This window comes from Nanorana parkeri, unplaced genomic scaffold (assembly GCF_000935625.1).
Source record: "Nanorana parkeri isolate BGI_ZX_2015 unplaced genomic scaffold, ASM93562v1 scaffold158, whole genome shotgun sequence".
In the NCBI taxonomy this organism is placed as follows: Eukaryota; Metazoa; Chordata; class Amphibia; order Anura; family Dicroglossidae; genus Nanorana; species Nanorana parkeri.
Genome location: NW_017306426.1, coordinates 1267660 through 1294466, shown reverse-complemented (window position 1 = coordinate 1294466; position 26807 = coordinate 1267660). Strand labels below are relative to the sequence as shown.

Here is a 26807-nt window from a genome sequence, read left to right as displayed (position 1 = left end):
GTGAGAGAAAATCCATCCAAAGAGAGGAATATTCCTGGTGGTCAGCAGTCACCAGAACTAGTGTCCCCATTGGAAGATTTTCCATCTATTCCTGTTCTAATGCATTGGCGTCACATGGGGGGTGCGGCCCGCACCCGGGTGACACCATTGGAGGGGTGACACCAAAATGACTGAGTCATTTTGGTGTCACCCCCCTCTGAAATGTCGGGTGCTCGGTCATGGACCGAACGCCCGACAGTATCAGGAGAGAGAGGAGGGGACCCGGCGGCATACCTTATCCCGCCGGGTGACTGTCCCCTCCTCTCTCTGCCGGCGTCCACCACCAAGATGGCCGCCGGCAGGTATCAGAATACTGCCGCGCGTGCGCGATGACGTCATCGCGCACACGCGTGGTGACGTCACGCGCATGCGCAGTGACATCTTGGCTGGGTGACACTCGGTTATCGCTCTGGGTGTCACCCAGCCTCGGGACGCCCCTGTTCTGATGACAACCCAAATTCTGGGACTTTAATTCACTTTCAGTGATCATGTTCTCCAGGATCAGAGAGAGGATGAATCTTCTTAATTGGACACAGAAAGCAATGTAAACCTGATGGGTGTTGTGGTCCCTCTCCACTCTATTCTTGCACTGGTAAAAACTGGAATTACAATTATAATATTCCCTGCATACAGGTCACGATAGTTCATCATCAGATCCCAGTGATTGCTCGATGTTTCTAGAATCCGGCCGTCACTCGCCTCCCTACCGGAGGAATCCCTCGTTGTTATGCTATGTCATCGTGACATCACACAGCACATTCCAGTGTCATACGAGAACGGTGTGTCGGCGTGGTTTGCCATAAAAGAACCCCGGGTGGGCGTGGCTGCATCCTGGACTGGCAGGATACAGTGTGGGCGGGGCCAGGCCTGCAGTGGTGGGCGGGGTGATAAGGCAGCGACCGGTGGGCGGGGACTTTGCGTAGAAGCTGTTTATATGCGGAGATCTCCGGTCACTGGAGATCAGTCACGGGATTCGGAGAGTAGGTTGTGTTCTGTGTACGAGAACTGACATTTCCAGCTGCGACATCCATCCAGGAAGAGACTATAGCACAGCCGCCGCCATGTCGGTCACCGTGAAAGCATATCTGCTGGGAAAAGACGAGATCCATAAGGAGATCAGGCGATTTGCTCTGGAGCTGGGCAATGGCAAGTCCGCTGCACCAACCTCCAGCTGTGAACTGCTGATCAGGAAGGTGACGGAAGTCTTCCAAGGCCTGAGAGGAGGATTCTTCCAGATGTTCTACAGAGGTAAGCTGTGACCCATCTACACATAATCTCGCTCTGTCTCTTCATGTCATCATCTCTAGTTTTATTGGAAGACATTAAATTGTAAAGTATCTTCTCTTCTCTTTAGAACAGTGACTAATATGGGGGGCTGCAGAAGATCACTGGCTTGGCTTGTTTACATCACATGCGTTGGTCATCGCATAGACCAGGCAACAAGTCTTGTTTAGTATTGTCACAGTTCACATACATTAATCTACAACAGGGGTAGGCAGCCATGGCACACCAACTGTCATGAAACTACAACTCTCATCATGGCTCTGCCACTGGGAATCATGCCTGTTGCGTTAATTCTTGCACTGCCTCATGGGACTTGTAGTTCAACAACAGCTGGCGTGCCAAGATTGCCTACCCCTGAGCTACATAGACCAGTGTGCCCTGCTCACGCAACGCTGTGTTGAGGTTGGTTGTGGTGCATAACAATGCAGACATGCTGCCTTCTCTTGAGGCTTTGCTGCTATGCCTAGATGCAAATAAAGTGTCATTTGTGACATTTCAATAAAGTTTTAAAGTGAAAACGCACCTCAGCGCCACTACACAAGGGACACCAGGCTGCATATAATTACACCACGCTGTGAACCTATGGGACGCAAAATGCCTTGTATGTGTGTTGGGACTGCGCTGGGCAAGGCTATACGGTGTAAACAGGAAGTAATGTGAGGAGATCTCCCCTCCACCAATCACAGAGCACCTTATAGTCTGTGCAAAGAATGCAAGACGTTTTCTCAGTGGACGAGCTGCAGAGCGAACGACCTGCCGCGATCTGTGTACTGTTCTCGCGTCGGGTGCTCGCCACTGAATGTACTGTACAGGGGAAATGAAAGCGTATTATATAGCACAGCAGTGGCCACACATCGCACGCACTACATTAGTCTTCATTTAGTTTGACAGAGCAAATGGTCACAAATAGTTTTTGGCTGGAGTTCAGCTTTAAGGGCTAAAGCTTTGTACACAAGGAGCGAATTTTGGGCAGTACAGCAGGAATCGGCCGAAATTCGCTCCGCGTGTACCCAGCTTTAGCCTTTCAAGCTGAACTCCAGCCAAAAACTATTTGCTCCGTTGGTGACCCTATTCCCTTGTTGGAAGTTGATCATTAGATTGACTTCTGCCAAAGCAATATGTTGGAAATTCATTGGCTGAAGAAGGCTTGCAGCTGACAGTGGCCGGCGCCGCTGTCGGAATACAAAGCTCACAGTGGGAGATTCACCCACTCGTACTGTTCAGCATTGATAGAGGAATCTGTTATATTTCCTTCACTCAGCCCGCAGTACTTTCCTGACACTGTGACAGATAAGGAGTTAGTAACTCCATAGGAAATCTCTATGACATTTTGGGGTCTAGCTAAACAAAAAGTAGGGGGATCGCTGGGAAGAAACCACCTCTGTGACCTCTAACGTAATCTCCAAAAAATGTAATGGAGCAACCTGTATTTTAAATGCTCCAAAAGCAAACCAAATATAATTACACCCACTGAAAGGAATGTGCCCTTTTGCTGTTTGTTTTCGCGTCGCTTGGGTGTGACCGGTGCGGTAAGACAGTGTGTCTAGGGCAAAGGTAGCCCCACACAACCAGCAAGGTGGGTTAATCTTTTCCTAAGAGAACATAGTGCAGATGAAGGGGGAGGGGGGAAAGGGATAAATACATATTAATGCAAAATGGATACTAAAGCTTGTGAAAACCACAGAGATGTGTACAGTTTTCAAACACTTTTATCATTAAAGCCCAGCTCCGCATTTAAAAACATCTACCTTTGTAATGGGGCTACCCCCAAGCTGCAAGGGTAATTGCTCATTTTTGTATTGTGAAGCACTTATACTGACCTGATCCCGCTGGCTCTAAGACTGGCTCCCCCAGCCTCGGACCAATCCCCCGGGTGCTTGGAGGCTCACTGACCTTATCACATACATTGCAGTGTCATTAGACCTGAGGCACAATCCACAAGCTGGAAGGGAGTGAGGTGACTGTTGACCACAAGGGGCGTGGGGATCATGTAAGTAAATTTTCAAAAAATATATGGTTTGGGGGGTCTTTTACAAACGCTAGCAACGCAGCAGTTGAAAATCAAACCAATAGGAAAAAATTGCAGAAAATTCAAAAATGGCTTGGCCAGCTGATTTGAAAAATGTTCCGGAGGGCTTGGCAGCGAAAGGGTTAAAGAATCCCCCTAGACAAAAATGAGCAGCTAAGCCTTGGCGTATGGTGATAGCTCCACTGCAGGGGTCGTTTTTTGGAGATTGGCTTTGAAATTTAAAGTGATACTAAACTCAAGAGTTAAATTATAAAACTGCATTTAGGTACCTTTTTTACTATTAACAAAAATGTATCTTATTTGTGTCTCACTCGGCTGTAGATCCCCAAATCATCTCTGAATTGGTGCTGACACTGTACTTCCTTCTGGAGCAGGGATGGCCAAACTGCGGCCCTCCAGCTGTGGTGGAACTACAAATCCCATGAGGATTTGCAAGATTCTCACAGACATGACTCCTGGAGAGAGATGCTTCATGGGATTTGTTGTTTCACCACAGCTGGAGGGCCTGAGTTTAGCCATCCCTGTTCTGGAGGGTGGCTACTTTTGTTCCCCATGGTCCCTGTGTGTGTTGTAAAGTAGCCACCGCTCCAAGCTTGCTCCTGTGATGGACTATAATGTCAATACAAATTGGTAAACTAAATGTGAGGGACCCCTTTCCCTGTGACCGCTGTCTAAGAGAAGATTTCCCTTACCTTAACACATCCTGTTGTGTCTGGAGACAGAATGTGAGGGAAAATCTCCCAGAAATACAATTTTCTGGCTTTATATACACCTTAATTACACCTAGTGGTTGGGCTGGTGTCCCCAATCCCCGGGGCGTGGACCAGTACCGATCCGTGGTCTGTTAGAACTGGTAATACGAAATCACCTGCACTCCATACAGCATGCAGACCTTAATGGAAGGTTGGCGCTTGAAGTGACAACATGGATGGCGCCGTGTCAGATACAGTCCATAACAGAAGTCACCTGCACTCGATGATATGTGCAAGTAAAGCACTTTTTATTAAATTGTCACATGTCATACAGCCAATATTTCGGGGCCACACATGGTCCCTTCTTCTGGGCGACACAGTGGCCCCAAAACGTTGGCTGTATGACACATGTGACAATTTAATAAAAAGTGCTTTACTTGCACATATCATCGAGTGCTGGTGACTTTTTTATTATGGACTGTTAGGAACTGGGCCGCAGCATGTCAGAATCCAATCACTCCACCTTATACAAGTTTCTATTCCTTACATTGCTCAGCAATGTAAGGAATAGTAACCTGTAGGGATGCACCGATACTGGGCATTTTCACGAGTACTCATACGTGCCGTGAAAATGCCCTGATGCCAAAAACTGATACCGGCCCTTTTCATTTTTCAAATTGAAATGGCTGCCTTAGGTCCCACGCTTGCTGGGGACCTCGTGGGAGCCTTCTGGAAAACCACACAAGGCCTGTTTACAGCGCTTCCGTTGGCCTACGCATTTCCCCCTCCTGGTCTGTGGAAAAACATTCTTCCACAAAACTGGCCCAAAAGTTTGGGGACCGCTGCTATAAAGGACACTTGCCTCCAGTAAAATGCTGGCTGTACATGAACGACAAATGATTGCTTATAGATGGGATTCTTTTGTACATTCATTTGATGTCATAAAGGAATCTGTCCTGATAGAAGTAGGGAATTCTGGCACTATCCTCCATTTCCTTCCTCTCCAGATCTTATATATATATATATATACACAAATGTATATTTATTTGTGTTTTCAGATGAAGAGGGAGACCTGGTTGCCTTCTCCACCGATGAGGAACTGAATATGGGCCTTGAAATCCTTAATGAAGGCGTTTTTCGTGTCTACATTAAAGGTATCTTTGAAACGCATCAAAAAGGACACAAAACGTGCTATGAAGGTGTGTTGTAATCCATAAAAACTCAACATGAGTTCTTACCATCTGCTGTACCAGCAAATTGGACATTTTTGGGACAAAATGATTACAATAAATTGATTTGATATGTTGGTGGCTTTTAAACGGTTTATTGAACTTACAATTGTATAAAAGTACATTCTGTAAATATTGACTCTGAGCATACAAAGTCATCTGAATAGAAATATTCTTAGAACACAAATCTAAATCAATGGCCAGCTCCTTTCACAGGTATGTATTACAAAGAGATACACATATTTTATATATTGTAGTTGGTACAATGGACGTGGGTTGGTCAGACTGAATTTAGTTACAGCACAGGTCATAAACTTTGTGAACTTTGACAAGACACTTTTGTATTCTCATACATAACCTTTTATAAGAGATGATCTGACTAATGATTTCTACTGAGCTGCCAATGGGGAGGATGGGTTCATAAAATATCTATTAAAATATTTATTAGTACTATGCTTTTTATTTTATGGTTCCCTTAAACACAGACATATGTTCTGTTACAAGATATATAATCATATCATTTGATTTTCAGAAAGGAAAGACTGTAAACGTGAGCACCGTGCACACTGCGGACAGGAGACTCCTCAGAATGTGGTCCACCCTAATGTGACCTGCGATGGATGTGAAGGCCCTGTGGTGGGGAACCGGTACAAGTGCCTGATTTGTCCAGATTATGACCTGTGCAACACCTGCGAGGGGAAAGGAGTCCACAAGGAACACAACATGATTATGTTCCCTACTCCCATTGTAAGCAATAATGTGTATAGCATATAGCACAGCTAATACACTATATGGAAGCCAAACTAAGTGAACCTGTACTTTGTACTAATACAATCCTTCACCAGTCTGTCAAAGTTTTGTATGTAAGTTTGACATGCGGAGCAAACTATACACTTGCATAGGGACTGTGCATGCTCCCACATGATGGCTGTCTGGCCTTGCAATTGGCTGCTTTGGCAACAGCCACAGCATTGAGGAAGGATGGGAGGTTGCCACATATTCCACCATACCCAGAAGTACTGGGTGTTTGTGGGCAGGCTGGTGGTGGAATGGCTTGGTAGTGGAGCAAATGAAGGTCAAGTACTTTAGACCCTGTAGCGTAAAGTGAAGCTGTATATGGGCATACCATAGGTTGACTTTCATGTGCCTCATGAAATGTGAGGATGCTGGATACCTCCCTGGCAATGCTAATGTTCTGTGAGGCGCACATAATCTGCAGGCCAGCATTCAGGACCCCAAATGTCTTTATGCCTTTTATATCTGGAATCCCAAATCTGTTACAGATGCTCCTTTGAGGTCCCAGGACAATGTCCTATTGATATTGGGCTTCTCATGTTAAAAATAATGAGCACCACTAGTATGTCATAGACTTGTAGATTTCTCATAGACCTAATGAGATATGTATAACTTATCCTTAGGGCGTCTGATCGCACAGTGATTTGGATACAGCGATGGCAGAAAATAAAATTGTCTGTTATTGTACATAAAATGTTTCTATAAAATAATAGATCCTGGTTTACTATATAATGTGGGTCTACACTCTTGGTGTGTACATCCAGAAGTCAATGTGTATCTTTCTTTGCTGTGTTGCTGATATGATGTTTGTTTTCTCTCCAGCCTTTTCCTCGTGGGCGCTGGTTCCGCAAGATGCACCACGGAGTGCCACCTTTCAACTGGATGCATGGCTGGGGTTACCCTGGCAGAGGCTTCCACTGCCCAAACTCCCAGCAAGCAGAGTGTGCTGCACCACAAAGTCAGACTGCACCCGAAGAAGGTAAATCTCTATAACGAAAGCTTTTTCTTTTCATATCTGTAACTGTAGGGACTTGTCTATAGGTTTGTAAACTGTATGTCTTATTTATTCCACTAGGTACTGCTCCTAGTTCTTCTCAGCCATCTCATGATCCCAACGTTGCCTTCTTGCAAAATGTTGGTGAAAGCGTGGCAGCCATGTTGAGTCCCCTTGGTAAGTTCTTTAAAAAAAAATATATATATATAGTGAAACTCGAATAATTAGAATATCGTGCAAAGTTCATTTATTTCACTAATGCAACTTAAAAGGTGAAACTAATATATGAGATAGACTCATTACATGCAAAGCAAGATAATTCAAGCCGTGATTTGTCATAATTGTGATGATTACGGCTTACAGCTCATGCAAACCCCAAATCCACAATCTCAGAAAATGAGAATATTACATGCAATCAATAAAACAAGGATTGTACATAGCACAATATCGGACCTCTGAAAAGTACAAGCATGCATATGTACTCAGTACTTGGTTTGGGCCCCTTTTGTAGCACTTACTGCTATTACTTTTGCATGATATTCTAATTATTCGAGTTTCACCTGTATATATAGAGGCTGGCATTGCTGATCTTCTAAAAAGGTGTTTCCTCTCACTCTTTCCACCTGCTTTACCTCCCTACACATCTCCTTATCCTATCCCCACCCTCTCTACCGCTCCTGGCACATTGCTGCCTCCACACCCACCCTCTGTTTCTTTCTAGGTCTAAGCCTCCCCTGCTACTCTCCCTACAGTTAGGGGTCCAGGCTTGTTAGTCCTGGTCATCTATACCTTCTACTCACCACTTATGCACATTTTCCCTCCCCAGTCCCAGGTTGTTTAACTCAAGTTACACCATTGACATGACTGCGGGGCCTTCTGTTTTTGGGCGCTTGTTTATGGTTTTAACCGTCCCTTAAAAGTGTTTTCTAATGTTTACATATCTTTTCTGCACATCCCAGAACTGTATACGTATGTGTGTAACAATTAAATGTTTAAAACTTTTCTGGAACAGAAAGGTGCTGTTTGTCTGTTATTTTGACCTTCTTGCATTATTACTTCCTGAGGCTCTGACTCAGAACAAGTAGATTATCTGGAAAGTCAGAGTAAATCATTCTGGATTGGCGGCTCAAAGTCTTAAAGCAAGAATGTCGGCATAACAGCCAGGCAGCTGGCAATCGCAGATTGGGTAGCCAACAATGGCAGCCTCCATGTTCCTTACTGACCTGTTAGATCTGATAATAGACATATAACTGCCTACCCTCCCCCTAATTCTTCTTTGCTACCCATGCAGGAATCGATGTAGACATTGATGTTGAACATGGTGGTAAACGCAGCAAGATTGCAACCCCACAGACTGGTTCTGAAGCTAGAGATTCCCAACCAAACAGCTCATCCTTCACCTCAAACCCACAGAACGGTGACAGCAGACCTGAAGTCAGCCCTGACTCTATGGATACAGATTCCATTGCTAAACGGATGAAAGAAGTTTCTTTAAATCCCTCGTCCCAAAGTGAAAATGTAAGAGGTCCTTCGCTGTTCTTTAAGTAGGGAATACTTCCTTTACGTAGCTATAAATTATATTAGTGGTCAGGTTATGTGGCATGTTGGAAGACTAACACCATTTAATATATGGCTCCTCTTGACAGATAATTTTCATAGCCTAAAGGCCTCTGAATCTCTGTAAACTGATCAGTTATAATACTTGTTGATTGACCATGGCAAAGTGTACCGTGCCTTTGCCCCCCCCCCCCTATTATTAAACGGTAAATTAAAATTGTGCTGCTGCAGATAAAAAGAACAAGTGCTGTTCACGTTCACTGACTTGTTCTCCTTTTGTACAGAAAACACACAAATCCTTTCAGACTGTTATTGCAGTGTTATCACAAGTACACAGAGGGGGCTGTAGATGAGACTAGGGTGCTCTCTGGACCTTTGTGTGGGCTTGACACACTGCTTCTAAACTGGGTTTAGCCAGACTGATGAATAGATACTGCAGAGGAAGAAATGGTCTTCCTACTCATAGCTAAAAGCAACCGAATCATATCCATTTGGGTTGCAGTATGCCTGTAGACACTTGGGACCGTAATATTTGCAGGGTGATTCACAAAAGGGTGAACAGTTTGGCAGGAGACCTGAACAATATAGGACAACATAGCTGATTTGGAAAAAATCTCCAATTCAGCTCACTTTCCAGTTCAGCTATGTTGTCCTAGATTGCGCCCTTCTCCAAACTCTTCACCCTTTAGTGAATAACCCTGTAGGTATCCTTTGCAAGAAGTAGGTCTGTTGTCCTAAAAATGAATTGAGACCATACCATGTGTCAGATTCCTTACAATCCTTTTCTTGCATGGAGGTTCTTATATGTGAATGGTTTTTCAGACGTCAATTGTGTATAAATAGTTTGAATCATTCTCCTTTTTGCCCTACAGGAACAAAATGAACACAACAGCAGTGCTTCAGGTGGTGACGATGACTGGACTCACGTCACCTCCAAAGAAGTAGACCCGTCCACTGGTGAGCTGCAGTCCCTTCAAGAAGACACAGATGGGCCCAGTCCTTTAGACCCAAACAGATCCACTTGTGTTCCCACAGGTCTCAGAGAGGCTGCTATGTATCCACACCTTCCAGCAGGTAAAATGTCATTTTAAACATCCATTTTCTAATATATTTTAGGCAAATGGTTCACTATGGCAAACATGACATGAGTGACTAGCATTTTGCTATGAATTCACAGCTGAGACATGTTCTTTTGAAAATAACCCCATTACCACCAAGGGAGCTATAGATTGGTGCTGGCCTTGTATGCCTAGTTGCTGTTGAGGTCACTTAAGCCCCCCTAAGAAATCTGAGGATCCCAAATCTAGGAAGGAGTATTTCAACTTGGGATTGTTAGTCACACTAGTGGCACTAACCATATAAGGTTATATATGAGGCCAATATTTTACGGGGGCTTATTTTTAGGGATGCATCGATACCAGGTACCGTACTCCGTACAGATACTTTTCCAGCTCCAAGACTAGACTAGGGAAAAATTCAAAAGTTAGGAGGCGGCTGTCATTTGCAAGGAGCACACGGAGCTTCTGGGATTTGTACATCTCTGTTTTATTGTATGATTTTGTTTTATAAATAAACTAAGGGATGCACCGATGCCAGTTTTGCCAGTACTGGTACTTGCCCAAGTACTTACAAGTACGAGTACTGATACATTTTTGTTTATTGTCATGTGACAGTTTTTCTAAAACAATACAGACTAATGATTTCAGGACAGTGGTGGAGTGCCAGAGCCAGGTCCCAGCTGCAACCTCTGCAACCCTGGTAGTTCTCATGAAAATGCCAAGTATTGACATTGGTACTCGAAGTATCGCTGCATCCCTAGTTATTTTTATGTGACATGTCCCATTGGTTAAGGGGGTTGTTTTATGTTCCTAGTAACGTTTTTGTTTTTTTTTGTCTTGCAGAAGCAGATCCTCAACTCATTGAAACACTATCACAGATGCTGTCCATGGGTTTCACAGACGAGGGAGGCTGGCTCACCAGGCTACTGGAAGCAAAACAATATGACATCGGGTCGGCTCTCGATGCCATGAAGTCTGTGCGGCATCTTCCTCAGTAATAGCATCAGCGTGTTTTTGTTTCTATCATAACTCTGCCTTTCTTAGGTTGCAAAAAATTATCATTCTAAGTTGACGTTCATGCCAGAGCACTTTATACAGATTAATATTTCTTTTAACATGTAACAGATGGTGGAGACAGTCGGGTCATTATTACAAACATCAGTTTGTAAGTTCAAGCGGTTTCACTGTTCATTTGGAGTACCTCATAACAGTGATTTTTTTGTTTCTTTTTTCCTGCTGATTTGATCGGCTACAAATTATTTCTGCCCAAAGACTGTCTAATTAGAGGGGCCAAATCTGACTAACACTTTACAACTTTTGGTTTAACTAAAGATAGGTAGGTTGTTGTTTGTCATCCATCCGATATGAAGCAGTAAACTACCACTCCTGGTAACTGTTATTGGTCAGTGTCAATAAACTTAAACTGTACAACCATTTGGTAATGCCTACTCCTAGTGTTCTTACAATAAATATTTGATAAACCCAGTACTAGGGGTAGCCACCTAGAGGATAAACCTGCACGCTCTACTCATTCTAATGTGCATGTTTATGCATGTACCTTAACTGTGTGTAGCCAGCCTAAGTCTGGAGAAGCATAGGGCGCAGCCTATAATAATCCCTCCAAGTTGTTGGATGAAATTGACCCAAATGTTACTGTTGCAGCATTTGTGACCTATTTGTTTTTTAATGTGTGATGGTTTAAAAGTAGAGCTGTGAAATGATTAACTTTTTTAAATAGTATTGATAGGCTATGTTATAAAAGTACAGACCCTCTGCACCCAATTGAAATGACCAGCTGCTTACAATCCCCTTATGGCTATGAGCAAAGATTGAGCATCTTCCATTGGGTGCAATGGATGCATAAAGGAGAATTATGGGGTAAGAGAATTATGGGCTCTCGGCATATAGTGGACAATAGCCCACTGCATGCTGAGTTTTGGGTCACTGGAGGACACTGTCCTCCCGTGACCCTGAAGAGAGCTATGGGCAAAAAAGGTTGCCCCATAGTTCTCCTTTTAAGAGAGCAAAATGGATAATTCTATTTACAAAGCTGATGATTTTACTGCCCTGCTTTTACTATCAGGTCTGTCAGAACGGTAGAGTTATTCTAGAAACAGAAACAAGTAGAAACGTTTTTATTTGATTGCCTTGTACTGCACAATAACAAAGTGATTTTTGGTTTCTTACTTTTAATAAACATACTTATTGCTCACTTACTATGCAGAAATATTCGCTCCTGATGTATTCAATGTGTTAGCATATTCACGTAGCTTTATTACACTGATATGCCTCTAGAGTCATGAGAAGATGGCAGTGCTAATTTGTTGAGGTTCTGTCTATGGGAAATTATTTCAGTGTTCTGTAACAGTCTAATTGTGACATGACATCTTCTGCAATTAAAATTCTTTCCGAGCATTACACATGGCTAGCATTCTTTATTTTTATTTCCTTATCTGGGCTCAAGTGTTCCTTTCTGCCAAAGGGTATTAAAACCAGCTTTTTAACACAGAGGGTCTATTTACAAAGCTGCCGAAGGAGCCGTAGCTTCGGCTGATCCTTCGGCTAGCTTCGGTTACGGGAGGCCTTTGGTTCAGTGGAACCGAAGGGCTGCTGTACGGGCTATTCACTATAGCCCGTACAGCTCCCGAGGTTGGCCGAGCGGCTCAGTCGAGCCGAAGGCATATGCTTCTTCAACTGAGCCGAGGTGAAAGCCGGAGCATGCCATTGACCGGCCGAAAGCCTGCTACTGACAGCTAGGCGGCCACTTGCAATGACAGATCAGCGTCCCCTGGTTACTATGTAACCAGGGGACGCTGAACTGTCATGAGAGCTGAGCTGAGTACAACATAAACATAGGCTGCACGGTATACGGAGATGGGGATGTGTAAGTTTGGAGCAGCCTAATAGCCAAAAATTAAAAAAAAACAAGTTAATTTATCTTTTAGTCTAGTTTTTTTTCCTCATTTTTATTTTATTCAAACTAAGTGAGGGGTTAGGTACAGATGTGATACAATTATATAGCCCTATCTGTCCTCTAAAAACTATATATAATATGTGTGGATACATTTAGTGAGAAAGTATATTACTGCTGTGGAAGAATCACACAGCAAAAATGTAAAAAGTGTGTCGGTCATTTATGAACAGAAACTGAAAACTAGCTCAGTCATGAAGGGGTTAAACTACACAGGTTTCTTGTTTAGCAGCAGAACTCATGCTGAACAATTCATCCTAAATTGTAATTGAAAGTAAAAGAGTCATTGTAATGACGGCTCTGCGGGGCCGGCCGTGATATCAAAGCTGGCGCTGCTGAGCTCTCATTGTAATGACAGTTCAGCGTAACCAGGGGACGCTGATCTGTCATTACAATGAGAACTCGGCGGAGCCGCCGCGGTATTATGGCGGCTCCGCCGAGTTCTCTGTATAATGACAGTTCAGCGTCCCCTGGTGCAGATGGTAAATCTAGTAATGGGTATAGAAACTCTTAATACATTCTGGCAGTGAAATCACTTACTTCATTTGGGAATATAGTTGCAAAAAACAAAGTGCAGACTACCCAGTCAGTCAGTGGCGTGATAGATTTTGCTTTCTCAGTCTGCAAAAATAAAAAGTACTGTTTTTCTGCTGCTGCACATTAAAAGTCTAAGTGGTCTCCAACTGAAAAACCTCCTATACATTTTATTTCCAGTTCATTAAATACATCAAGATCATTTAGCTTTAATTTTAAACCCCCCAGCCAAATGTATTATATTTGGGGGCCAAAGATTGGGATGGATTAGAACCATGTCGTGCATTTAATGCTGTGCAGTGTGTTAACCTGTGCACATTTCTTGTTTTGGGGATACCGTGGCACACAAGATATCCTACGGACAGAAAGTGTAAATGTTTCCTCGCTATGGACAGTCAACCATAAGCCTTGACACAGGTCCTAACCCTTCAACTCAAATGAATTCTTGCTATTTTTGTCTCTGCTGGAGAGATTTCCTCTGGCTTCCTGACTCTGTTACACAGGTACTGGAACTGAGGCATGAAAATCATCCCAACCATCACAGACTGCAATTTAAAAAAAACAAAAAAACTGTTCTAAATCAATCTCACTTCATCCAAGGTTTAAAAGAAAAACAAAACTGGAGTTGGGCTGTTGTGTTGGTGCTACATGTGGTAACTGCAACCAGCTTCAGTGCAACCTACCACCAACAGTTGTTTCACTGAACTGTTCAAATCTGTTTGTAGGAGGATGCCATTTTTTGGGAATGAAGGTGGTTGATATCTGAAAATTGCCAAGCACATGATGAGTGTCAGGGTTTATAACTGGCATCTGATAAAAACGTTTACCCCAAGTAGAAGTAAGCTACTCCAAGCAAAACTGGTCAATTTTATTGTACGCTCTGCTAGGTTATTGGGTTAGGTCCATCATGTTAAAGTGACATTAAACTCAGGAGTTAAGAGAACTATGGGGTAAGTGTTTTTCCCCATAGTTCTCTTTAGGGTCACGGGAGGACATATACTAACCTCCTCCCGTGACCCTATTGCCTGCGATATACTGTAAGCGCCGCAGCCGGGACAGATCCCGACATTACTGTCGAGATCCGCCCAGCTGCGTGAGTGACAGCTGGCTCTGCCTATCTAGAGGCAGAGCCAGCTGTGCCCACCCCCTCCCCCGTCCGTTCCGCCAGTCAGTGCTGGATGACCGGAGAGGGGGGAATCCCTGCGGGCAGCGGTGACTGACAGTCACTGCTCTCTGCAGGGAGACGATCGAGAAGTGAGCAGATCATGCATGTTTCTGCTCACTTCCTGATCGATAGAGCCGACCTGTGACAGTTTGTCACAGCTTGGCTCTAAATATGAAGATGAGTGGAAATCACTCACCTCATAGATCTCCTTTAAATCTTAAAAATGCATTCAAGTACCTTCACTAACACAAATAAGATACAGCTTTGTTAATCACTTGGCTGTAGATCCTCAAATCATCTCTGAATATGAATTCAGACACTGACACTGTCCTTCCTTCTGGAGGGTGACTACTTTTGTCCACCATGGTCCCTGTGTGTGTTGTAAAGTAGCCACCACTCTAAACACACTCCTGTCATAGAATATAACGTCAATATAAATTGGCTAACTAAATGTGAGATTGTAGTCCATCACAGGAGTGAGCTTGGAGCGGTGGCTACTTTACAACACACACAGGGACCATGGTGGACAAAAGTAGTCACCCTCCAGAAGGAAGGACTGTGACGGGACCAATTCAGAGATGATTTGAGATCTACAGCTGAGTGATGCACAAATAAGATACATTTTCATTAATAGTTAAGGTGCATGAATGCATTTTTAAGATTTAACTCCTGAGTCTAGTGTCACTTTAAAAGCCAGTCTACCTAAAACAGCTTCAGTAGATGTTTGTTGGTTCATGAAATAAGTTTGCAGTAATCCATTGGCAACAACCATTGCAGAGATTACTGTTCACATAAAACTTGACTTTCCATTTAAAAAAAATGCATCAGAGAGGCAACTTTGCTGGGAACTTTCATTCTCTGGCTGAATGTCCATTAAAGAAATGTCGGTGAATAAATTCAGCTCAACCACATCTATATAGAATCTGTGTTCTGGGTGGACTGACCCTTTACATTCTATTTATTTATCCCTAAGTGCAGTTTGAGAACAGATAGAACATGACAGTTCTTGTACTGCTGCTCTGATGAGATGGAACAAAAGGTTGGGAATTGGTGATTTCCGGCCTCATGCACATAGGGTTTCACTATCAAGCTGTGTCCCTTCAGGGAGAGATGATGGAAAAACTCACCTTATAAATGTTTTCTGGAATCCATTGAGGGACACAGCTCCCTCCCTTTACATTTATCATTCTTTATTTGGACTGCCTGCTACAGCTGAGCATATATAATAATCCCCTCCCCCCTGCCCCCACAATGTAAAATAATACAATGAAGCCCCCTCACCTGCTTGTCTTTCTGCAGGGAGGAGGCGAGCAGGCAGATCTAGTGTGATTAGTAAGGTCTGCAGACCTTACTAATCACTTCGTTTTCGACCCAGAGCTCAGTGAAGAGTTCCGGTGGCCGAAAGGAAGGGAGACAGACCAGCAGGAGCAGCTGCTCCCACGAGTCAGGTACGCAATCTGAGACCGCAAGCCTGACAGGATTTTCCACTCGCCTGCACTGCATTTCCACTCGCCAAATGCGAGCAGGCGAGTGGAAATTTTGAGCCCTGGCCTAGGCCATAACCTTAAGGGGGCTTGTCTTCATTTTCAATGTCCATTTCTCTTGTGGGTGCCAGTATAACTCTAGGTCTATTACCATTAAGCTGTGTCCCTCATTGGCCTGTGAGAAAAAGAAACAATCCTATTGTAATTACTTTTTTTTCTCCTGTGCAGAATAGGAAATGTAAGTTTCGGTTGATTTTTTCTTCTCTTTCATTTTGAATAAAGTCGAATCCCTGCTCAGTACCTTCGCCTAAAGCTAGCTGAATAAATATGAATACTATGGGCTTTATCTGTATTAGCGACTACAAACAAACATCTTACGGTTTCGTATAAGGAATACAAATTCTCTTTTATTGCAGATTTTCTTTTTTTAAAACAAAAAAACTAAAGAAACAAAAAAAAAAAAAAAAAAAAAAAAGGATCATGTTGCAACAGTTAGACAAAAACAAAACATTTCTATATAATGTATATACACACATACAGTATGTATGGGTCTCGGTAGAACAGTACAATATACAAAGTTCAGTACAGATAGCAACCAGTTAGAATTCATCTTGTTATAGTCTTACTTCAGTAAATTGCCCGCTGATTGGTTGCTGCAAATTATTAGGGTTTGCTTTTAATCCTTGCACTGGTTGCTCCTTAAAAAAAAGCCTATATAAGGGTATACAAAAACTTCATCAACCATCAAAGATTTGGAATATCATCTACCTTAACAGAGTATTCATAATATGAATTACTAAAATGTAAAGGCCAATTACAATATACCTTTCAGATGTGCAGTTTGTTAGGGAAAACAAAAGGCACTTCTCAGGACTGGCTGGTAAAGCCTGTGCAAGCAATTGACAAGTTCTCCTTTTATGAGAATGTTAAGCGGTAAGAGCGTCAATAGTTTTCATCAAAGTCTTCATCAGTTTGAAAGATACTACACTTGCCCACAGCACTGTCATCACTGAGCGTAGGTGTACAGCCTGTTCTGAGAGGCTGATCTGAGAGGAGTGTTCTTTCATGCACAGACCTGGGAAATTCACATTTAGGAGATGTTGTTTTTGGCTGAGCAGACCACAAGGACAGCCCAATATTCTGATTATGTTGAACATCATTAAAAATTGGGTCCACATATGCTACTTTATTGTGGAGACTGTGTGTTCTGGAGACCTTCGCTTTAATCACTTTCTCATCTGAAAAACATCTCGTCCCTGTATAACCAGAGCAAGTAGGCTCATCTGTGACAGGTGATACAATCCTTCTATGACCTTCCGTAGAACCTACATTCTCATTTTTGATGTAGGATGGCACATCTCTTTGTTTTGTGGATGCAGCCCATTCCTTGAATTAAAGATGGAAGAAAATTAGGCCTTTGCAAACTACATAGCAGTTAGCTTTTCCAAATGCATGAAAGAAAGCACACACATACACAATCGTTTTCCAGGACACAGCTGCATTTTTCAATGCGGCCTCAGAGCATCTTTCACCACCCTGAAGCAACTGATTAGTAAGGGCCAAAGGCTTCACCAAACACTACTTAAAGTGACCCTGTATTGTTTTAAAATAGCGTCCAACCTTAGTGGCTCTGATTGGCTCCTGTAAGTACTAATGCTGGAACCAGCAGCTGTCTGTGATATCCTGGTGCCAGCACTATACCCAGGAGCGATTACATTTTTTTTTGCACCTTCCCAATCCTGCTGTAAGGACTTACCTTAAATGATGCCTCTTGATCCAATCATCTTCTTCCTTAAAGTAGTTTGCAGCAGTCCCTCCATCGCTGGTGCCGGTCTCTAATCCAGCGCTGACTGCTGTGTCCCACGGACTCTGTCCGGCGTGCACGCTCACAGCTGCGTGCACTGACTTCTATTGAGCCTTTCCTCTTCTCCCCGCTGATGATCTCCACTGCGCATGTGCCTGCCCAGATCTTCCTGCAGGGCGGTTCGGGGAAGCTATATGCTGCAGCCGGGAGTATTTACCTCTTTGGTAACTTTTTTTTTTTTTAATGTTTTTGCAAATATCTAATGCTTGATAGCAGTGGCTATATGTAAAAAAATAATAAGACTTTAATTCTACTTTAAGTGGGGCTACCACCACACTGCAAGGGTTAAGATTTCTTCTTCCTGGAGTTCTTCTCTAAAGAAGCCTCCATATGCTTAGATTTCTGGCAGCTTGTTTCTTGAAAAGCCTCAACTTAACTGCTCTCTTGGCAGCAGTATTTACCCACTTCCGGGTGTCTAAATACTTGCTAACCTGCCATTTTCTGTGGTTTCTCCTGCTCGCTCCTATGTCACTAAAGGACGTATGAGGGCTTGTCCACACCCAATGCGGTGCCTTCCAGAGCGGTAGCTGCTGGAACGCACCACAATCCCTCACAACTTCCCCCTGCGTTATGGGCGTGGCAGTGCATTGAAACTTTGTCTGTGTTCCGTTCCACTGCAAACGCAAAAAATAGAGCAGGCAGCATTTTCTGCGTTTGGAGTGGAACGGAACGCAGGCAAAGTTTTGCACTGTGGGCGGGGGCATGGAAGCGGTGCCACTGAATTCAATGCACCGCACAACCCCCTCCCGCCCCAGAACGCAAGGGAAAGTTGTGTGAGCGATTGCGGTGCGCTCCAGCAGCTACCACTCTGGAACGCACCGCATTCGGTGTGAACAAGCCCAGAGTGAGGAACCACAATGTGCTGCAGGGGAAACAGGTATTTGATTTATCCAACCAGTCGAATACTTGCAGCAGACAGTAAGCAGTAAAGCGGGTGGCTTTTCAAGAAATGGGCTGCCAAAAACGTAAGTATATGCATGCATCCTTTAGCATTTCCTCCCCAATAGTAACAAAAAATAATAAAAACATCCTGCCAGAGTGTCTAAACCTTTCCCACTTTGACAAAAAGTAACAAGAATGTTTTTGGCTGGAATCCCAGTTTAACATTCTCATACCAATGAGGGAAAACATTGTTTATCTATGTATCTATTTACACATAAACACACACACTATGCATGGAAAAATACTGAAAATTAAGATAGGATCAGAAAATATGGTCACAAACCTCAGAGGTCCTTTTCTTTTTGAAGGTGTTCAGTATCCCACCACTGAAATCTTGTTCTTTGAAATCACAAGCATACGGCGCCTTTTTTTTACGCTTCCTGACAAGGAAAAATAATTATGTGAAACCTCCTATAATTTCAGTCTCTGGCTTTTTAATACATCCTAATGGAATTCTCAACATTTTAGGTATTACTTATTTAGTAGAACAGAATTGTACAGTAAAGATGCTTTCACCTTACTTCTGATGTAATATTCTGCTGAGTGTAAAAGTGTTCCCGGTCAGTGTAATTCAGACTGTTGTCCTCTTTCTCTTCCTCCTTTACACACAAATTCTCACCGTCTTGCTCCAAATATTTACTCCAGCAGCTTATGGGGGGCCCAGTATGTGGCTGCAACATTTTATTAGTAGAAACATGTCAACCCACTAAAATAAACTGTAATCTGTGTCTTGGTATATCTGTAAAAAATGGACTTGCTGTATTTTTCCTTTTTAGAACAATACAGCAAGTCCTGTTGCCTTAACTTATTTTTTACAGATACAGGGATACAATATTCACATTTAGAAAGCATGAAGAAAAATGGATGAAATCAACTTTGTATTTTCCAGAAGGGAAAACAAGGGTCTGTCATTGCAGACCTTCCTCTGAAAATGCTAGTGGCCCATTAATTGTGCTGAGCCCCTCGCTTTAATACTTTTTGAGTCACTGACCTAGAATATGCACATAGACAAGGTAACCCAGATTAAAAATCAGAAATCATTATCTGCTTACTTGTTTATGGTTAATGACTTAGGAGTAGTGAAACCAAAGGGTTAATATGACAGTCAGACAACCATTTACAGCAGGGGTAGTGCAATTAAAATTCAAGGAGGTCCGGTGAGCACAATTTTCAAGCGAAGGCCCAAATCGTGATCCGGACAGAACAATCACGTACCACGGCACTGCAACGCACAGCTGCTGGGGTGCTTTCCCTGACAGAGTACTGATGCATCAATCCTGGCACATCACACGTTTTTTGGTTAGAACTTTACTGAAATGTCATAATTGACATTTCATTACGTTCTGTGGGCACAGCGCAGTGTGATGAGGTTGTACCACATCGTAGCTGGCTTCACTGAAAAAAATACAGCATCTATCAGAGTGCCCCTTACATCAGTTTTCCCCATCAGAGTGCCCCCTTACATTGTTTGTCCCCATCAGAGTGCCCCCTTACATTGTTTGTCCCCATCAGAGTGCCCCCTTACATTGTTTGTCCCCATCAGAGTTCCCTCTTACATTGTTTGTCCCCATCAGAGTGCCCCCTTATAGTGCTTGTCCCCGTCAGAGTGCCCCCCTATAGTGCTTGTCCCCGTCAGAGTAATCCTTTACATTGCTTGTCCCCATCAGAGTTCCCTCTTACATTGTTTGTCCCCGTCAGAGTGCCCCTTTATGTTTGCATTTAACCTAAGGGAGAACTCAAATGAGGGCAACTATTGCAAGTGGGCTCTCCAGTGGGGGCAAGTAATAATTAGCTCTCCCCATCCGAGTGCTCCCTTACACTGGTTCTCTCCATCGGAGTGCCCCCTTACACTGGTTCTCTCCATCGGAGTGCCCTTTACACTGGTTGTCCCCATCGTATACACTGTAAGGGTAAAATACAGTTGTACACTCCTTACTGGTTTGTAGTTTTAACCTGTAGAGTCCAGGTGGGTGCTCCTAGTGACCACGGACGGCACCGTAAGGTATACAATGAATTCAAGGATGTCACCAGCACACCAATAATGTATTATTGGTGTGCTGGTGACATCCTTGAATTCAATAAATGTAAGGGGGCACTTTTGTCCTCTTCAGTACTGAGCGGGACACTGGCTCAAACAACAGAAGCTTCTATGTTTATCTTAGGAAAATATTCTTTTATATAAACTGAGCAATTCTGAATGGTGCTTATACTAGTACAAGGTTGTCTGAGAACAATTTAAAATAACAATTGAACATAGTAAGGACAACAATATACTGTAGAACATCAATAGTAGTGAAACGTTATCCATTTCTTATCGGGTTCCTATATAAGAAGGTTGTAAGGACAAAGATGAAGGCTTAACATCACTGTTTGTATCATTTATATTTTCTTTCATCTGCAGAAGAACGTGAAAGGAACAGAATGAAAGTGGCAGGTACCTGTGACGACCCAGAACTCTGCGTGTTGTCATAGTCATTTTCAGAGACTTCATGCTGCCAGTCCAGCCTGCAAACATTGAAAATAATGCCGGGGTAAACATAGGGAGGTAGCAATGTATTATGTCTCATTGGGCGGGCATTTGTAACATACCAAGGAACATAACTTTCTAATACAAACAAGAAAATAGACCCCGGCCATATTTTGGGGGGGATGCATTGGCTACCTGGATCTAGGGAGTTGTCCAGGCCTGCAAAGTGAGGGTCAGTGGTACAGGTGGATAATGGAATGAAAAGGAGGATGGATGTTAAAATGAACCTGAGAGATTAGAACTAAGGGAGTTGCCATTGGTGACTTGTTTTATTTTCAATAGTTTTTAGTGAGCATTTTCAATTATATAAGACAAAAAGTAATAGGTGACTTGTTTTAAAGTGCAGGCTTCAGGGCTCACATCCTAATCCTGGTTTAATTACCTAGAAACTGACTGACCTAGAACAAGCATGCAACAAGTGAAGTCTAAATGCCTATCCATTCTGCATGATTTCTAGGTCAGTGACTTCATAATGCCTACTGAGCAATGTATGCTACATTCAAGGCATTCCTCTGGTGACAACTAATTTTTCAAGCCCTCGCATTGCTGGTGATGTAGCTGGTCATGTGTGCAGCAACATGGCAACTGCAGATCTAAATAAGAGGCTGAGATGGTATCATTCATAGTCGATAGAAGGAGAGGAGGGTTTAGTTCCACATTAAAGAGCACTTGTATCTTAGGCTGACGGCCGCCATGACTACACCCTATCCATAAGAATGAATAGGGCCGAGGCAGGCATGCACAGTAGGAAGAGGAGTCAGCAGGGCCTAGACATGTTGTACACTCATTTGTATGAGCCAGCACATCACAGACCCCAAATATATCAAACACAACATAGGGACAGGCAGGGGTCAGGAGATTAGAGCCACTTCCTAGCTGCTATTGTGAAAAACACAGAAGGGTGACTAGTCCTACAGCTGCAAATATGCTATATGAGGAACGTGTTGGTAAATACTATCATGCTTTAACACACTTAAAAATAGCTTCAGTAACTCTTTAAAGTGGAGTTTTCAGGAATCTTGGAGTAAGACATATAGGAATATCGCCATTACAAACCTCTTCAGGAAAGTGCTACTGTCCCCTCTCTGGCTTCTGTACATTTTCAAAAGAAGAGATCAACTGCCTTGGTATTTGTCTCAGTATTAATTTACCATAAAAAGTTAAATAGATTAAAGGAGAACTATGGGGTCAGTGTTTTTCCCCATAGTTCTCCTTGGGGTAACGGGAGGACACAAACTAGCGTCCTCCCGTTACCCTAAGCTCAGTATACCGCGAGCTACAGCTCGTGGTATACTGAGACGCCGCACCTGGAGCGGATCCCGACGTAGATGACGGGATCCGCCCAGCTGCGTGAGTGACAGCTGGCTCTGCCTATCTAGAGGCAGAGCCAGCTGTACCCGCCCCCTCCCCGTCCGTTCCGCCAGTCAGCGCTGGCAGCTCAGAGCGGGGAGAGGGGAATCCAGCCCCTCCGCCTGTCATGGCAGAGAGCCGTGACACGATCGAGAGGTGAGCGAACCCGTTATGTGTTCGCTCACCTCCTGATCTACTGAGCCGACCTGTGACAGTCTCATTGTCACAGGTCGGCTAGAACTATGAGGTGAGTGGAAATCACTCATCTCATAGTTCTCCTTTAAACCGGCTTTATAAACATGTCCCAAAGTAGGGGGTAACCTGTATCAAACTTACTCAGTGGTGGCAATAGTTGTGTGCTCCACCTCACCCTGAAAGAGATTCAACTTTTGGACATGATGTCTGCAATCCGCCCCAGAGCCTTGTCCATAAACCTGTCATACAAGCAGGAAACAGCAACACTTCATTAACATGTGTTTACAGGAGGTGTTAGAGAAACTTTATTAAACAGAGAATAAGAGGTTACAATGTTCTACTAAACAAAGCTGTTTCTTTACACAGTCTGTTTTAAAAAAAAATGTTTTTGCTTATTAGATAAATCAATGCCTGGAGCAAAATGATCAGTGCACAGTGCAGTATGCAGAGCTGCCAGTCACAATCCATATCCTGCTGACCTGGTGTCACTAAAATGAATTGTGACTGACTAATAGGCTACTGCACTTTGTGCCTTACACTGTACATTGAACACCATCATAGCTCTCCAGCTGGTGGTGACAATGATGGGAAGGGGATTCTAAAGTATTTCCTTCACGACAGTAATCCCAGGGGTGCTAGAAGTATATTGGATTTAAAGGATCATGATCATTAAGGCTGGACTTGGGTCATATCTCCCCACCCTCCAACCCTAAGAAATTGCTATGTTACTTTAAACAAAAATCCTAAGCTAAATGCCCAAAATACTCCCCCAAATAGCTGGTGATGAGCCAGGTTCTGAGTGTTCCATCTCCTTTCCTGCGGAGAACGGTCCTTCTCTATTGGTTGTCCAGGAGGTAGGATCCTCTCAGGACCCAGAAGCCTGCAGCATGAAAAAGTGACTTCAGCACTGAACCCATCAGTCGTCATTGATGGAAGTGGCTCCAGGTATGGACAGCGGAGTTAGGCGAATATTAAAAAGCTTCAGAGTGTATTTCATGGTTTAATAACTGCCGAATGGCGCAGAGGGAGGAGAGCTTTGCCCAGAAATGGGCTTGTCCATATACAGAGTACGATCAATAGAAATATTATCCACATTTAGTTATTAGAATACTATTTTTCTTTGGAGCAGTGGTCCCTTAAGGCCTAGTTCACACCAAATGCAGAGCAGATCCGGTCAGGTTTCTGAACACGCACGCTAGTCTTTTAGATGCGTTTTTGGCTTAAAAAAAAAAAAAAATTAGTTTAACATGGGCTTTCAGTGCGTTCCAGGCATTTGCATGCACTTTTGATGCGTTTGCAGATCCAGAGCAGGTAAAATAGGGCTTGCTGCAGTTTTGTTTACCTGATTTGGATCCGCACGCTGCGATGTGAACTGGAGCTAAAAATTCCATAGGAATACATTGGACGCAGTTTTGATCCGGTCTGCACCTGCTGTGCTCTGGACCTGCTCCGCGCTTGGTGTGAACTAGCCCTAAAACCCAACTCTAGCGTGACAAACATTTATAATGGAAAGTCTCCGGCAGCTGCCCAAAATAAAAAAATAATTCAGCTGGCTGCTACACTCACCTGATCTCCAGCGCAGTCCGCCAGCCTTACTGTATCAGTGATGGGGCAACGCTCCTTTTTTGGGTGGAACGACAGCCAGCAATGCAGCAGAGTGCAGCACCACCCAATGACATGGTGTTCTTCTCTACAACATTCTGCTGTGGGCCCAGGGCGTCAAGGTTCCACCCCACACCACAGCGGGATCACCCTATTAGGATCTGCTCACTGCTGTAGGAAGAACATGGAGAGGAGGATTTGTGATGTCATGTCACCAGACACCTTTTTTTAAAAGGTTGTAGTATTGTTAAGGTGCCCATTATCGAGCAGTGTATGGGCACCTTTACAGGGAGTTGGGGGAAGCAAAGGGTGCAGAGATCCCGAGTTGGGCTTTAAGCAATCAGGATGGCCAAGAGGTCGGGTGTGTAATTACAATTCGGGTCTAGGGATGTACTTGTGGTGAGAAGCCCAATAAACTGCATGTAAAGCCAAAACTTGTTTTAGTTTTAGATAAGAGTATGGAATTATTAAACCCCCTGTCAGGTTATTTTACTGCCTGTGTCCCGCTGGGGTGATTTCCTACTTGTGCTGGAGACAAAATAGGAAATGAGAGGAAATCTCATTCCCATCTGAGACAGTAGAAGATGTGTCCCTACTGGAGGATTTTCCCTCACTTTGTGCTTCGAGGACAACTCTACAATTCTTTCTTTTCCTTCACTTTCGTTCTGGGCAACAATTGACACCAGGACAAATAGAGGGGTGCATCTCCCCAATGTAGACACAGCAATGAAACCTGACATAGGGTCTAAGCCAGAGTTTGGCAACTTCAGCACACCAGCTGTGGTTAAACTACAAATCCCATCATACCTCTGCCTCTGGGAGTCGTGTCTGTGGCTATCAGAGAATTGCAGTTCCTCATGGGACTTAAAGTTACACAACAGCTGTAGAGCAAGGTAGCTTATCCCTGGTCTAACCCTTTCCCACTTTATACAAAAAAAAAAAATGATGTTTCCCTCACATACACTTGAACTGCTTCAGGGCAGCAATACGTATGTAAACAGCAGTGACCTGAAACGTTTATGCCATCACAGCTGCTGCAGAGACCATGATCTTGGTATCATTTTTTTTTAAAGCCGATGCCCGGCTGTCACATACAAGGGTTTGGGTTGTTGTAGAGCCGCTCGATCACTTGTATGGTGCTGGGGAGTATGTGTCGCCCCTTCCCCCATCCTGGGCTCCGCTGGTCCCTGTGCGGGCCCAGGACCGGCACGGTGGGCCAGTGTACCTCGATTGGAGGGAGATCAGCACACTTCCAGCAGCTGATCTCCCCTTTGATCACTGAACCCAGAAGTGAGGTGTATTACGTCACTTCCGCTTTCAGTGTGTTATTTCTCCGGTCTAATAGACCCCTGATGCCTCCATAAAGAGGACCTGTCACATCCTCTTTGCTATCACATAGGGGAATAACATGCCCCCTATGTGATAGCAATAAAGTTAAGTATATTAAAAAAAAAAGCTTTGTTATAAATAGTTAAAAAAAACAAAAAAAAAAAACACAAATATTTTTTTAAAACATGGATTTGCCGATGTGCAGAAACAACAACTGCACCACATGTTACACATCACCATGGACATCGGAGTGAAAGCAATATTTCTACGAGTCTACGACCATCAATCAGTGTTAAAACTGAACAGAAGAGTGGTAAAAGATTTTAAAGCATCGCCTATGGGGAATTTTGGGCATTGTAATATTGGCCATAACCCTCTTTCTTCACATCCACGCAGCCTTGAATCCTTTGGGGGGCAATCTAGTACAAAACGTAATGTGATTTTTGTAGCCAGTCTTATAATAACACACGTGCACTGCCTGAAAGAACCAGACAGCTTCCAATGATGAAAGAGAGGAAGAGGAGCAGCAAATCGCTGCAGAACGCCACTGGATTCACTGGGGGTGGGTATTGTGGATACCACAGAAGTCAATATAAGGGGAATGTTTTTAAATAAAATGATGGGGGAATTCAAGCTCCTCTCTAACTTTTTAGAAAGTTTACTGATTAAGGTCAGTCAGTAATACCAGACCCAGACACTTGTGCTGACAGAAATGAGCAGGCACCCACAGTACAATCTCCATTCATTCCCATTCTATTCTATACAGCTTCTCTCTGCAAACACACACAGGCCATAACCCACCTTTATCAGGGACTGTTGTTCTCCACAGAGTTTACACACCCATTTCTTACTCTTCTTCACCTGCAGAGCAACGAGGGGAGAGTAGTTAGTAAGATGAAAATAAACACTGATAAAAAGACATTTGGAGTAGAAGCAGCTGGGTACCTGGTGCACCTGGAAGGTGTGACAACAGAAACAGCGCAGAACCTGGAACTCCTGAACCATGTTGTGTGACTGAGAGAAAACCGAGCACTTCCGGCATCCACTTCCCGCCCTCTGTATACAAGGCTCAGCTCTGCCGGTGATGTACACAGCCCTCTGCCCTGCCTGGCTCCCCCCTGTACACAGCCCTCTGCCGGGCTCCCCCCTGTACACAGCCCTCTGCCG

General features: G+C 43.7%; 1 protein-coding gene across 2 annotated transcripts; it reads left to right on the top strand.

Moving 5' to 3' along the window:
* The first annotated feature begins 930 nt into the window (after positions 1–930).
* On the top strand, positions 931–10732 carry SQSTM1 (sequestosome 1). Of its 2 annotated transcripts, none has more exons than XM_018554440.1 (8): positions 931–1287; positions 5103–5198; positions 5806–6032; positions 6891–7047; positions 7144–7239; positions 8354–8580; positions 9492–9693; positions 10521–10732. In XM_018554440.1, exons 1-8 carry the CDS (start codon positions 1101–1103, stop codon positions 10673–10675), a joined length of 1347 nt encoding a protein of 448 aa, XP_018409942.1. In that variant the 5' UTR covers positions 931–1100; the 3' UTR covers positions 10676–10732. The 2 variants fall into 2 exon arrangements, with proteins under 2 accessions (XP_018409942.1, XP_018409941.1); XM_018554439.1 differs by having other exon boundaries at positions 932–1287; positions 5806–6020.
* The last annotated feature ends 16075 nt before the right edge of the window (positions 10733–26807 follow it).

What these genes read in the sequence shown, in the direction of transcription:
- SQSTM1 (XM_018554440.1), top strand. Translation starts at nt 1,101, where the DNA reads ATGTCGGTCACCGTGAAAGCATATCTGCTGGGAAAAGACGAGATCCAT. An exon ending in TCAGACTGCACCCGAAGAAG is followed by an intron (nt 7,048 to 7,143) that starts GTAAATCTCTAT and finishes TTATTCCACTAG; the next exon opens with GTACTGCTCCTAGTTCTTCT. An exon ending in CCTCGTCCCAAAGTGAAAAT is followed by an intron (nt 8,581 to 9,491) that starts GTAAGAGGTCCT and finishes TTTGCCCTACAG; the next exon opens with GAACAAAATGAACACAACAG.